Raw genomic sequence first — 13,592 nt, forward strand, 5'->3', positions numbered from 1 at the left:
AAGCGAGTACACACACACACAGCATTGCGATGTTTTTTTAAACTTGCACTGCTTGCAAGCAGGGCTGCATTGTATTTCTATGTTGCGCGTTTTTGAATTATACTAATAACCTTCAAAAACAATATATATCACTTCTTTTTCAAATAAATTAAATCGTTTAATATTGTGAGATTTAGGATTTAAGGTGTGAGTTTAGGTGTGGTCTAGAGATGATGTGTTATGATAAAGTGGGAATGTTTAGGACAAGTCGGCGGGACACGGCTAGACAAGTTCGAGCGTTGCGAACAAATTTTGACATTGCAAATTACCTCAACCTCCTCTTAGTTAAAGAACAGATCAATAGCCAACCACCTAATGGCTTCACTGGATAACCAGACAACCAGGCGAAGACAGAAGAGGCGTCTTAAGATCATTGGACAAGTGGAAAGCAAGGACGCGAGTGCTTCAAAACTAGCCAAAACTATTATCTAATCTAAGTTCTTATTCAAAATTGTAGTTAATCATTGCTGTTACGTTTCCATGTTATCTTCGTTGCCTTTGTTAGTTACCACGTTTTAAATTCATTCAATTGGTTGCTCAACGTAAAATAAAAAAATATTGTATCAAAATAAATAGGAATTAACCTATAAATAATGAAAAAAAATATATATAAGAATTTCCCCATGTAAAAATTACACCATACCGCCATCTTATATATATCACTAAGGTGGTTTGAACATTAGTATTTCGTTAATAGCTAAATCACATTTGATGTGTCAGTGGAAAACGGCTGTATATGGATATTATCGAAATTTTGAAAAGTAATGCGATAGCACCATGGGATATTCCACCACTAGCTCTGGATTACTTTTAACAGATCCTTTTCGGTTTTGCGTTGCGCGAGGTGATCGAGTTCAAATTTAAACTTAAGTTTAAAGTCGATACATAAAGTGAAAACGAATTAATTTGCTCTTCAAAAGCAAGGTAAGTAGGAAGAGACTATCCTAGTGATATGCAAATAGTTTTCATTTTGCGACTTAAAAAAGAAGCTCATTTAAACTTGTCTAAATTGACTTGACAAGTTTTTTCTTTTCCTTTTCCAAATTTTAAAGCCGCAACACTAAAACCAATCGAAAACTTATTGCATATCATATTATTGCCCATATAATTTTTAATTCTTCTATTCTAAAAACCATCGCATTTGAATGTTAATTTTACACCCATTTTCGTTTTACAATTTTCGCATACTTACTTTTATTAAGCTCCTTTTGACTTCATTCGTCCATTTTCGGTTGTTTTTAGAGTTGTCGAAGCACCTTTTTGTACTTGCCACGGATTTTTCTGCTTATTTGACTGTAGCAATTAAAGAGCTTGGCAACCCTGGAACATGAATTCCTAATTTCGTTTCCTCTTTTCGTTCTATTCTAACGGGATCTTAAAATGTACAATATGAAAAAGAAATCGGAGCGTAAAAAGTTGATTCATTTTTCAATAAGAAAATAAGTTAAAAGTCAAAATTGGCCCATTTTTTAGTTTGTGGGATCATCTTTGTTTCTTATGCGTTTTTTGATTTACGCTTTGAAAAGTTAAATTCGGCTTTTTCATTTTGGGTTATCTCATTATATGCTTTTCGCATATTTGCTTGCTTTTCTGTTCTGTCTATTCTATTTTGATGCGTCGTTCGCCTTGCGTTTGTGTGCAACTTTGTTTTAGGTTTTCCTATTCGCCTTTTTCATTTTGAGTTCTTTCCCATTTTTTGCTTTTTCGCATATATGCTTGTTTTTCTGCCAATTTGTAACACTTTACCGTTAAAATTATAAGAACAAGCACAACCCACAATTCATTCATTGTAGGTTTTCCTGAATAAAATTTTGAACACCGCATTCGATTTGTTTAGGTTTCGTTTCTTTCCCCCATTTTTCCGTCGCCAACAACCATTCGCTTTTTGATCTTTTATGTGTAACTCCTCGAATTACAACTCGGTCTTTAATGGATTTTTCATTCTTTTTTTGCCCCAAAATTCTGAAAACTGACATCAAGTGTTTTTTTTTGTTTCTTTATTTTTATCAAATAAATGTTCTTGTTTTATGATTAAACGAGTTGCTCAACATTTGTTGAATGGTTTCTTTGGGTCAAAATACAATACAATATTTCAAAAAATGTATTTTTTTTCATCTACGTTTTCCTCCATATTCTTCATTTGCTCTATCATTTCTTTGCTTTGTGAGTTTGTTTCGCCGTCATAAAATTGATTTTACCATGTATGTACGAATATATATCTCATATAATTTACATAGTTTCTAGTTAATTATAGGCAAACGATTTTACAGGGATCTTCAAATTAGCGTTTTCGGGAGTGGTTCTCTCATATGACTCGAAATGGATTTCTTTGAAAGCTTCCCTCCAACTATAATCTACTTATTAAAGGTTTCTAATTTGCTCCAATAGTTAATCAATATTTTTTGTTTTTATTTCTTTAATAATGCTTAAATTAATATTGTTTTGTTTTTGTATTTCAGTGTGTGTGTGTGTTCAGTTAGGTATTTATAATTAAAAGTAGTATATATGATGCATAGTCCGCTGTTTAATTATTAAATTTAAATGTTTAATCATAGAATTTGCATCCAAGAAACACAGTTACAAAGGTTTTAACACTTACTATTCTTTCGGTTTTGGGTTTCTTTCACGAACTACTGATTTTCATATTTCTCCATTTTGTTTTTCTTTATTTTAAATAAAAGTTAACATAGTAAAAATAATAAAACGTACATTTCGCTACGAAAATGTGATTCGTAATTGAACAAAAAAATTTATGAGTAATGAAAATGCTTTTACTGTTCTCTCGATGAAAACAAACTATTGTAATAGTGTATTTTGCTTCTTTTCAAAGAAGAATTTATCAGGCCGTGATGTTGAATATTATATATTTTATCTTTAGTTCATTTTATTCGCCTTGTTCACTGGTTAGCGACTGTAATTCGTTTTCATTGCGTAGGATGATTTTTTGATTAAGTGAGTGGTAATAACATAAAAAAAAACAAATTCACATCATGTTTTTGTTGATGCAATAAAACAATTTCCATGACCGCCCCTGCCGTTTTAGAAAAAATCTCGAAACAAATCTCGTATCGTGAACAGTTACTAGATATAAAATCCATAATGAGGATGACTTAGCCTGACACTGACTAGTTTACACGAGGTCACTTGCTTGATCGCGATTTTATCGTGTAAAATCTGATTAGTTTGGCCACGTATAAACTAAAATTGCTTTTCGTGTGTTCTCTTTTCATATGTTTTTAAACATATGTATAATTTATTATCCGTTTTTTTTGCTTAGCTTGTTGGTTGGTATTTTTGTTGCTTTTGGCTTATATGGCGGCTACAATTGTTTCGTAATTTCCCCATTTTTCTTTTAGTTTTTAAAAAGTTTGTTGTCTGTGATATACGTAATTTATAAGTTTTCATTTTGGTAACTTGCTGCTTTCATTCTCCATCGTCAGTCACCAAAACTGCAATTTGAGGAACTACTCCTGCCCAAAACAATCGATTTAAGCCAGAGTGGGGAACTGACGCTCATCGTTGACCTTGGGAGCGGTGTTCTGTTGTCGCTCAAAACGCTTATTTGGCCCTGGACCGCTGTTCTGATTGTTGTTCTGGTTGTTTCCCGGACCACGACGATCGATGGGTGGCCTCTGGTTTTGAGCGGATGAAGCGCCGCCCTCGTTATTATGCTGTTGGCCATCTCGTGGGCCACGGTTTCCACCCTCACGGTTGTCTCGGCCGCCCTCACGATTGCCGCCATCGCGGTTGCCACCCTCGCTGCGTGGTCCGCCTCCAAATCCACCGGGTCTGGGGCCTCCACGGCCACCGCGACCACCGAAACCGCCTGGTCCGCCACGACGACCATCGTTGAAATTGAACTGAATGTCCAGGACGCGCTGCTGCCTGCCCACACGCTGTGGATAAAGGGCAGGATCGTACTCGAGCTCCTCTTCGCTGTCGTTCTCCTTCTTCTTGTTGCTAGTTAGGACGACCATTTTCTTCCATTGTGTGGTGTCCTCACCTGCGGAAAATATTGATTGTAGATTATTTTCTAGCTAATAGTCCTTTTTACTTTTATTAAGCTAAGATCGTTTTCTTTGACTATTAACTTTGATACTATATAAACGGATTTTAGCTCAATATGATTCGTAACGGAATTCAAATGAACTATAAAAAATTATGCATTGTACACGCACCTTCTCCAGCCTTGCGGATGTTAAAGGTTGGCTTGATGCGCTGTCCTTGCTGTGCCTTCCACTCGTCCAAGGTCAGCTCTTTGGCCTCCTCCTCGGCGGTGGCCTGCTCGGTTTGTGGTTCAGTGCCAGATTCATCGGCCTTGGCGCCGCCCTCTGCATTGGTCACATTGGTTTCGCTTTCGTTCTTGTTCACATCATCAATAGCCTCTTTGACCGATCCCCAGTTGTGGGAGCCAGCTCCATCGCGTTTGTCAATTGACTTTACACCTGTGCATAAAGTATTAAATATTAACAATGATTTATGTCTGCTTGATTTCAGAAACGTCAAGAAATTTGCAAAGCTATAGTGCAACTTGCCTGCAATCCCTTAAGTAAGTTTTTTTTTTGCTTAATTTATTAACTGAATACTTTTATTATTAGCCAAATAATTGTCTATTCTATCAGTAGGAACTAATTAGGTCAATTGAAATCTAACCACGATAGGACTTTTCACTGCCCTCGCTCGCATAGTGACAGATAAGCCGATAGTAGCAGCCCCCGTTCACTGTAATCAGATTCAGCGGGGGAACTATTCCAACCCCATTTCCCCCCCCGAATGAGTATGCCTGCAAAGGCCACCTACAAGCACTTGGTTTAGACGGGAATGCCGCCAAGAAGATGGGCGAACTATTTTTAACACATTTTCTCTTTCGATTTGTGCTTCTTGTTTCTGTTGCTGCCGCCGCTGTGATTATAATTTTGGATATTCCAAAAACGAAGCGGTCTTAAGCAGTCGGTGGAAAACGGTGGAAAACGCGGGGAAATAGATTTCATTCAGTGGAAAGAAGTGTGATGTAGCTTGTTGAATGTTCTGTCCGACCATTAGTATTGATTTGACTCGCTTATCCCCCACGTGAGTGGGAGATTTGCCTGCCTCGTTTGACCATTGCCCATAAGTTCATCGGGATTTTGTGTGCCACAATTGGTTTACACCGTTCTCCCGCTCTTTTCGTGAATTTGCTTGGCATACACAATATCTATTGGAACTGTTTCAATATTGCTATAAATTAAATAAACTTACAATCAACCAAAATCAGTCTGCTCAGAGCAATCTAATAAATATGAATGCAATATGTTCCTTTATGCTTTGAAATACATTAAATTCATGATTAAGATTAGTTGGAAATATTATTACTGCATCAGTTGATGAAAATTGCACATTTCAAACACCGAACGAATTCCAGTTTCTTTCTTTTAAATATTTGTTGGATACACAGAAGTTTGGAATCATTTTTGCTTGAAGGCGACTAATAATTTCCCATGACTATAAACATGGTAATTGGCTACGTGTAAACCGTGGATGGAATGTGTTTTTCCTGCGTTGCCTGCTGAGTTTGATTTTCTGGTTGTCATGGAGTGTTGTTTTTGGTATATTTGTTAATTTTTTCGTATGGGTGGGCGGGCGCGCTCATTTTGTGGTTATGTCTACCGTGCCCCTAATGGTTCAACTTTAGTTTCGATCTGATCAACAGAAACATTCTAACTATTCATATGCGAATAATGCAAGGAGGTATAAGAAGTATGTATGTACTTCTCTGTGAAGACTTAATGTGCTCTCTACACTGTATCTACTTGACTTGACCAAACCCATTTGGTACCCCTTAATGCCTTAATGAAATGACCACACACTCACCAGTTCTATCGGAACCCGACTGGCGGTCGAACTCGCGCTTCCTGTTCTGGCCATCGTAGTTGCGGTTCTGACGCTGGGGACGATCTCCGCCAGCGCCTGGGCCTCCACCTGGTCCGCGGTAAGGTCGCGACTGCTGGCCATCGGGTGCTCCGCCGTTTTCGCGGACATTGCGGCGATTGTTGCGCTGCTCACGAGTCTCGGCATTGCCATTCTGTTGACGGAAGTTTACGCTGCGCTGCTGCTGGCCACCTTGTCCTTGACCCTGTCCTTGACCGCTGCCAAATTCACGTGTCCGGTTGGCGCCACCTCCTTGCCGTGGAGCACCCTGTTGTTTGTTGTTGCTGCTGGCGTTATTGTTGTACTGCTGTTTGTTGTCGGCCGATGGAGTGAACTTCTTGCCATCGGTTTTGTTTAAAGCATTATTGGGCTTGTTCTCCTTTTCGGCCTGATTGGGTTTCTTGGCATTGGGTCCACCGATATTGGATCCTGCGTTCGCCTTGTTATTGCCATTGGCCACCTTGTTGGCGGTCGTTTTGGTGGCCGCTGCAGCAGCAGCTGACGGCTGCTTCTTCTTGCCAGCTGCTGCTGCGGCAGCAGCGGCCGTCGGCGCCACAAGATTATCTAATGGATCGCTGACATCGTCGTCCATGAACAAAAGTTCATAACGATTTTTACCGGCGCTGTCCATGATTTTGTGGGTGTGTGTGCTTTTCGTTGCTAGCTGGCTGCCGCTTTAATTGCCTTTTTCTCTGTAAAAAGAAATATTTACACACAGTTTTAGTGGGAATTGATTGATTTTCCTTTTTCGCCCGCCGTCCCTCACACCCTGCGAGATTCGATAGGATTTATTTTTCGTGTCACAAACTATGGTCTAATATGGCACAATTTCGCTGGTTTTTGTGGTTTACGACGTTAACACTTCGACTAACGTAAATTTTGTCAATTTATTTAGGACCTTCGGGTGGATTTTTCTTACTTTTCTGCTGGCTGTTTGGTGGCTGCTGCTCTCTAACCTTAATTTTCAGTGTTTCTTCTTCGCCTCGCTGCTAGTATTACCTACACACACTGCCTCACGCGATTCCACACGCACATGGGCCGAATCACGCACACAACCAGCACGAACAGAGCGCCCACATGTGTTCTTGGTATACATAGAAAAACAGAAACTCACGTTTTTCAACGCGTTTCGCGGCGAATGTCGCAAATCGATTCGAATGGCAACTGTGTTTAGCGGGCTTTCTATTTGGCGCGCACTTTTTAGTTTAAACTGCAAGACATGGTATTATCTGGAGAATATGTGAAAAATGGAGCAAATTATATAAATTGTGGGAGTGTATATTATAAGAATTCAAAATTCAATACTTTAGAAATGACCGGATTAAGTAATTGCTTTAATACTTATATAGAAATAATTTTTTTTTTTTTCAGCCAAATTTAAAAAAAAGAAAACATCAACATGTCTGACTGGGAAGATGAGGTTGTTGAGGTTGTTATTGCTCCGTACAAAGAATATATGCCTACTAATACCATCTATTTTAGCCCTTTGTTGATACTAACGGCGCCCGCGGTGGAGATTGGAGCGATGATGAGAAGGGCAAAAGCTTCAGCGGCGGTGCTGAAGATGGCGGTTCTGGAGGCGGCGGTGCTGGAGGCGGCTACCAAGGACGAAATCCAGATGGGTTCGGAAGGGGGTTCAAAAGGGGCGACGCAGGCAGGGGAGGAGGAGCTGGAGGTTATCGAGGAGGAAATCGAGATGGAGATGATGATGCAGGGGGATTCCGCGAAGGAGAGGGAGACTTCCGCGGTGGACGTCGCGAAGGAAAAGTCGGCTTCCGCGGTGGAGAAGGCGGCTTCCGCGGTGGACGTCGCGAAGGAGAAGGCGGCTTCCGCGGTGAAGAAGGCGGATTTGGCGGTGAACGTCGCGAAAAAGAAGGCGGCTTCCGCGGTGAAGGTGGCGGCTTTCGCGGTGGACGTCGCGAAGAAGAAGGCGGCTCCCGCAGTGGAGAAGGCGGCTTCCGCGGTGGAGAAGGCGGCTTTCGCGGTGGACGTCGCGAAGAAGGAGGCTTCCACGGTGAAGGTGGCGGCTTCCGAGGTCGGCGGTACGAAAACGAGGATGGTGAGTAAACCTTTTTGCCGAAACGTTAAATTTTGGGTTATGGTAATTTGAGTTGTTCCTGCTGAATGCCATGTGTGTGCTTTGTTTTGTCAAGTAGTTTGTTTTCTTTCGTTTTGTGTATGCATATTTGCCCAATTTGTGGGAAATTGGCCATCAACTAGCTACGGAACTGCCGCCGATCCCATCGAGCTGCGATAAGGATGAGGTGGGCGCATTCATCGATCAGCTGGACCTGAGCAAGTACACGACCAGCCTAGCATTGATTCGGAAATTGCGTGACTACTTGCTGACTGCATTTAAGGCTTTGGTGAACCAAGCATGGGCTTCTGTCGTGAAATTAGCTCAAGAAAAGCGTGTCCAAAAGGCACATCAGATACGGGAAACAACAGATATGATGAATCGCCTTATGGAGGACATGGGCCGATTGATTTGTGAAGGTGAACATGAGGAAGCGAATGGGATTGGACAGTTTCAAAATATTGGTGCGGATTGCAGAGCTGATTTGTCGCAATGGAGGAATTTACAGCAAATTGTGGTGCCGCAACCTTCGGAGATCAGAGATGGACAAACAAACAGGACAAGCGGTACTGAGGGCGCTCGATCAGCAGGTTTAACCAATGGCGATGACTTAACCGAAATACAAAGCGCCGCATACGCCGTGTATCATCAGGTTTTTGATCGAGGTTACCAAACCGGTCGACGGCTGTATGATGATAATCAAGGAGCATTGAGAGAAGATTCCATTCCAACAGAAGATATTCCAGAAAATAATCAAGTGGATGGATCAACATATGGAGTGACTAGATTTCTGCACTGGCTAAGTGAAAACTTTGTCACTCGGCATGAAATAAGGGCAGTACGTTTTGGCAGTCCGCATATGGTTTTTCAATCGTATGCCTGGCCAGAGTCTCCAAAGCAGCACATTTCGACGGTCCATCAAAAAGGCATATTTTATTCTCAGCCCTTAATTAGGACACGCATAAAAGCCACTGTTGCGAGCGAGCCAAACAATTCGAGTAGTGGTCAGCTCAGCAGTATGGTAAACTTGGCACGACTTCAGCGGTCGCAAAATCAGGAAACGCCAGATGGAGTTTACGTTAGTCGCTACAATGCAACTGGAGATGAGGAGACTCCCTGCTCCGCAACTGGAGTGCCCGGCAGAGTGGTGGCTTTGCGTGCTTCGAGCACCCCAAATGAACATAGGAGCGATCCAGGGTACTTAAACCAACTAACTAGTACTACGCTTTTCTTTCTTACCATCTATGGATACTTTTTATTCCCTTTTTCCAATAAGCGGTTGTGTAGAAAAGAGCAGATTTCGAACATTTAAAGATTACATAAAGAAAAACACCAAATTTAGCCAGACACCGAAACAATTTATAGGAATTTTGATTTGACAAGAACCTTAATCCAGTATAAATGTAGCTTACTTTTCTATATGTATTTCCCATCTCTTCGCTTACTTTCGTTTCCTTCTCTATGACCTAAATGCATACATAAGCTAAGTAATGTCCGTTTCACAGCTTGTCTTTTATACCCAATTTGACTTACGAAGATGGGACCATGTCATCATTGGCAACAGGCGGCGCTGCATCGACACCGTTGGCTCCATCACTGCCAGGAGAGCATTCATTGGGGTTAGAAATGGATAGCGGCACTGTGGTGCTACCAGCTGATGTGGATGAAACCCGTTTAGTCGGACATCCAGGATCGACAGTGGTGCGTTCTCGGCTTGGAGGCGCTCCAGCATCAACCCCTTTACTATCATTCCGACCTAGACTGCCGGTCATTGACGAAGAGCATCATCTACGCTTTACCAGGGTGTCACGCGAGCTGCAGATGAGTATTGGTTTCCCGCCGGAAGAGACAACACTAAGCCAGCAACGTGAGTGGGGCTCGATTTTCCGTCCACGTGATGAAATGGTTAACTATGCCGAAGGTCCACCTCCTCGCCAAACACAAACGGCTCGTCGTCGCTTGCGTACACGCAGACGACGTCATCGTATCGCTTCAGCAGCCAGTCCACCACTAACGCCGGAACGAATTGTTCGCCGTGAGGAAGCCTTCCAAAGCAGCCGACATATTGCAGCCACTTTTATGTCCAGCTTGCTACAAAGCGCAGCTGGAGAAGTGGCGTCTTCAGGTCTGGCAATAACCCGTTCAGTGGAAGAGATAACGACATCAATCCATATCACCCGAAATGGACTACAGGAGGAGGCACCACCGACCACAGAAGCAATCACCTCCCTAGAAGTTGCCCAGGCAACAAGATATTCGGATTCTGGGGCTTGTATGCAATCTGCAGCGTTCTCTCAAGATCTTCCTGTTGTAGCTCCTTTGGAGATATCTGGAAATGCATCAATTGACCAAGCATCATTTGATCAAGCTTTGGCCATATTACCTCCCATAAATTCGACTCCAATAGGTCAGCATCCAATTGCTGTGTTTGGACCTAAAACCGAAATTGAAATGAAACCCCAAATAATGAACATCTCTAATATGATGAACACTTCGGTTCCACCTATGCCAATGGAAGTCGACGAGGTTCCACTGGAGGTGTCAAACACTTTGAACAATATGAGCGATCATGCTTATGTGACTGATATACAGATACTACCGTCGTTGCAACTCAATACTTTGAATATTGTTAGCACAGATAATACCAAGAATGCAGTTAATCTCGCCCCATCGACATCAACAAATGATTTGCAAACGCCAAGTGACCGCAGAACATCAATGCAAAACCAATTGTATCGCGTGTCCATGAACGACTTGGCATATATTTCACAACACGCTAATGTGGTTCGCCTGATGGTGGATCGTCAAGAGGAACTGGGGGCACAGGCTAGCTCCCTGGGGCCTTTAAGGGAAAATAGCCAAGGCTCGCTAAACTTTAGTACTATGCCCGCTGTTAAAGTCTACGATCCACGTATAATTCAGAACATTCAGAAGGATAAGATGAGAGTAGTTCATGGCCTCTTCGGTGCTCTTATCAGGCAGTCCCAGGTTGATATGCACAATGCACCATTCATTCGCAATCGCAAGGATGCGTTGATGGCATATCGCTTTTTACTTGAGCTTAAGACTGCAAATATTATAAGTCTTAGCTCGGATGGTAGATTCTTCGGGCTGCTGTAATCAAAAAAGAAGCATTTAAATTTTAAAAGTAATGAAATAAATAAATAATTTAATTAAGTTGAACGTGGTGGTATTAGAAGCATCGCCATTTCTTATTTTTCGTTGAATTTAACTTATTGTATTGTCCGTGATTAGCTGATTAATTGGTCCAGAAACAATATTAAAATAAAATACACAATTTAAAAATGAATTTTGGTTTTGGTTATGAATTTTTATGAACTGTATTTCGTCTGATAAAATTGAAGTGAATAAAATTGTTATAACAATTACATGTTTAATCAAATTAAATATTTTCTAGGTGATGAACGTCGTGGAAGACGCGAAGGCTTTAATCAGGAGCCACGCGGCGAACGTAACGAAAGAGGAGAGGCTGGTTTTGAGAGGCGCCGTCGCAATGAAGACGATATAAACAACAACAACGATATCGTCGAAGACGTCCAGAAAAAGCGAGAATTTTACATTCCGCCCGCGCCGTCTAACGACGAAACAGAGATCTTTAGCAGTGGCATTGCTTCCGGCATAAATTTCTCCAAATATGACAACATACCGGTTAAGGTAACAAAATGCAATTAATGTTAAAAGATCTTCAATCGGTATGAATCATATTCATCTTTAGGTGACCGGCAACGACGTTCCACCAGGAATAAAAAACTTTACGAGTGCTGATTTGAGGGGCATTATTGTGGAAAATGTGAAGAAATCTGGTTACAAGGTACCGACGCCGATTCAAAAGCGTGCTATACCTGTAATTACCGCTGGCCGGGATTTAATGGCTTGCGCACAGACTGGCTCAGGAAAAACTGCTAGTTTTTTGTTGCCAATTATCAGCAAATTGTTAGATGATCCTCAAGATCTGGAGTTTGGAAGGCCGCAGGCAGTGATTGTATCCCCAACTAGAGAGCTGGCAATTCAGATCTTTGACGAGGCGAGGAAGTTTGCTTACGAGACATATCTAAAGATCGGCATTGTTTACGGAGGCACCTCGTTCAGGCATCAAAACGATTGCATTACCAAAGGCTCTCACGTATTGATCGCCACTCTGGGACGACTTCTGGATTTCGTGGATCGGACTTTTGTCACCTTTGAAGACACTCGATTCGTTGTGCTGGATGAGGCCGATCGCATGCTGGATATGGGCTTCTCAGAAGGCATGCGAAAACTCATGACGCATGTAACTATGCGTCCACAACATCAGACATTGATGTTTTCCGCCACGTTCCCCGAAGATATACAACGATTGGCTGGCGAATTCTTGAATAATTACGTTTTCGTGGCCATTGGCATGGTGGGCGGAGCTTGCTCTGATGTTAAGCAGACCATTTACGAAGTCAGTAAGTTCAACAAGCGAGCCAAGCTAATGGTAAGTGGACCTAAACATTAAAATTTAGCATTAATTTGTTATATTCGCTTTAGGAAATCCTTCGCGAGGAAGCGGATGGCACCATTGTGTTTGTGGAGACAAAGCGAGGCGCCGACTTTTTAGCTTCCTACCTGTCAGAAACGGAGTTTCCGACTACCTCCATTCATGGCGATCGTCTCCAGAGTCAACGCGAGCAGGCCTTGCGTGATTTCAAGAACGGCTCCATGAAAGTTCTCATAGCCACTTCAGTTGCTTCTCGGGGACTAGGTAAGTTAGGACGCTGACACGGTCCTGAATCAAATTTCATTAAGTTCTTTTTTCATCTTGCTAGATATTAAAAACATCAAGCATGTGATCAACTATGACATGCCCAAAAATATCGATGACTACGTACATCGCATTGGACGTACAGGTCGTGTAGGCAACAATGGACGTGCCACAACCTTCTTTGATCCTGATCAGGACAGACTTATTGCTGCGGACTTGATAAAAATCTTGGACGGAGCTGGCCAGACTGTTCCGGAGTTTCTACGCAACTTGGGTGCGTGCGGTGGCGGGGGTTATTCCAGTCAAGACTTCGGTGGCGTGGATGTGCGTGGCAGGGTGAGTAAACTGGAAACACTTCTTTTGTTTTGCACTTCCATCTTGCTGAATTCTTAATTTTTTTTATGCAGGGAAATTACGTGAACGATGCCACCAATGTCGAGGCAGACGAGGACTGGGAATAGTCCAAAACCGCTTATAATTAAATGTTATCTAATAATTAATGTAATTAGGCGATATATAAGCCTATATAATAGCCTATATAATAGCCTATTAAAATGCATATTTAGAAATATGCAAGCTTTAAAACAAGCCATTCAATTTTCTATTTTTAATTTCCTTTTAAGACGAAATGTATAACAAAATATAATTTGGAAAAAAATGTTTTAGCTCTAATTTGCTGTAAATCAAGTCCTCATTTGATTTCTTTCAAGTAATTTGTGAATGTATTAGATGTATTGCTTTTAATAATTAGCGGTTGCTGGTAATTTGCAAAACTTAACAGAAACGTGTAATTTGATCCCAACTAATACCGTGTACTACCAT

General features: G+C 41.6%; 2 protein-coding genes across 12 annotated transcripts; one reads left to right on the plus strand and one right to left on the minus strand.

Moving 5' to 3' along the window:
* Nucleotides 1–800: 800 nt before the first annotated feature.
* On the plus strand, nt 801–13,457 carry LOC6732395 (ATP-dependent RNA helicase vasa). 7 transcript variants are annotated; one of them, XM_016180163.3, is made up of 9 exons: nt 801–963; nt 4,537–4,588; nt 7,318–7,375; nt 7,429–8,005; nt 11,442–11,698; nt 11,760–12,503; nt 12,557–12,770; nt 12,835–13,106; nt 13,178–13,457. In XM_016180163.3, exons 3-9 carry the CDS (start codon nt 7,346–7,348, stop codon nt 13,229–13,231), a joined length of 2,148 nt encoding a protein of 715 aa, XP_016025041.1. In that variant the 5' UTR covers nt 801–963; nt 4,537–4,588; nt 7,318–7,345; the 3' UTR covers nt 13,232–13,457. The 7 variants fall into 7 exon arrangements, with proteins under 7 accessions (XP_016025041.1, XP_016025044.1, XP_016025042.1 ...); XM_016180166.3 differs by having other exon boundaries at nt 7,318–7,366; XM_044922356.1 differs by lacking the exon at nt 4,537–4,588 and having other exon boundaries at nt 802–963; nt 7,429–7,787; nt 7,968–8,005.
* On the minus strand, nt 2,020–9,409 carry LOC6732394 (plasminogen activator inhibitor 1 RNA-binding protein). Of its 5 annotated transcripts, none has more exons than XM_016178251.3 (4): nt 9,263–9,409; nt 5,890–6,638; nt 4,218–4,484; nt 2,020–4,042 (listed from the first exon to the last, which is right to left on the minus strand). In XM_016178251.3, the coding sequence occupies exons 2-4, from the start codon at nt 6,575–6,577 to the stop codon at nt 3,528–3,530; spliced, it is 1,470 nt and encodes a 489-aa protein (XP_016025047.1). In that variant the 5' UTR covers nt 6,578–6,638; nt 9,263–9,409; the 3' UTR covers nt 2,020–3,527. The 5 variants fall into 5 exon arrangements, with proteins under 5 accessions (XP_016025047.1, XP_016025045.1, XP_016025046.1 ...); XM_016178249.3 differs by lacking the exon at nt 9,263–9,409 and adding an exon at nt 6,946–7,036; XM_016178250.3 differs by lacking the exon at nt 9,263–9,409 and adding an exon at nt 6,866–7,023.
* Nucleotides 13,458–13,592: the final 135 nt, after the last annotated feature.

The sequence above is a fragment of the Drosophila simulans genome, chromosome 2L (genome assembly GCF_016746395.2).
Source record: "Drosophila simulans strain w501 chromosome 2L, Prin_Dsim_3.1, whole genome shotgun sequence".
Lineage (NCBI taxonomy): Eukaryota > Metazoa > Arthropoda > Insecta > Diptera > Drosophilidae > Drosophila > Drosophila simulans.

What these genes read in the sequence shown, in the direction of transcription:
- LOC6732395 (XM_016180163.3), top strand. Translation starts at nt 7,346, where the DNA reads ATGTCTGACTGGGAAGATGAGGTTGTTGAG. An exon ending in GCGGTACGAAAACGAGGATG is followed by an intron (nt 8,006 to 11,441) that starts GTGAGTAAACCT and finishes AATATTTTCTAG; the next exon opens with GTGATGAACGTCGTGGAAGA. An exon ending in GCGTGGATGTGCGTGGCAGG is followed by an intron (nt 13,107 to 13,177) that starts GTGAGTAAACTG and finishes TTTTTTATGCAG; the next exon opens with GGAAATTACGTGAACGATGC.
- LOC6732394 (XM_016178251.3), bottom strand. Translation starts at nt 6,577, where the DNA reads ATGGACAGCGCCGGTAAAAATCGTTATGAACTTTTGTTCATGGACGAC. An exon ending in GTCGGGTTCCGATAGAACTG is followed by an intron (nt 4,485 to 5,889) that starts GTGAGTGTGTGG and finishes CTTTATGCACAG; the next exon opens with GTGTAAAGTCAATTGACAAA. An exon ending in CATCCGCAAGGCTGGAGAAG is followed by an intron (nt 4,043 to 4,217) that starts GTGCGTGTACAA and finishes TATTTTCCGCAG; the next exon opens with GTGAGGACACCACACAATGG.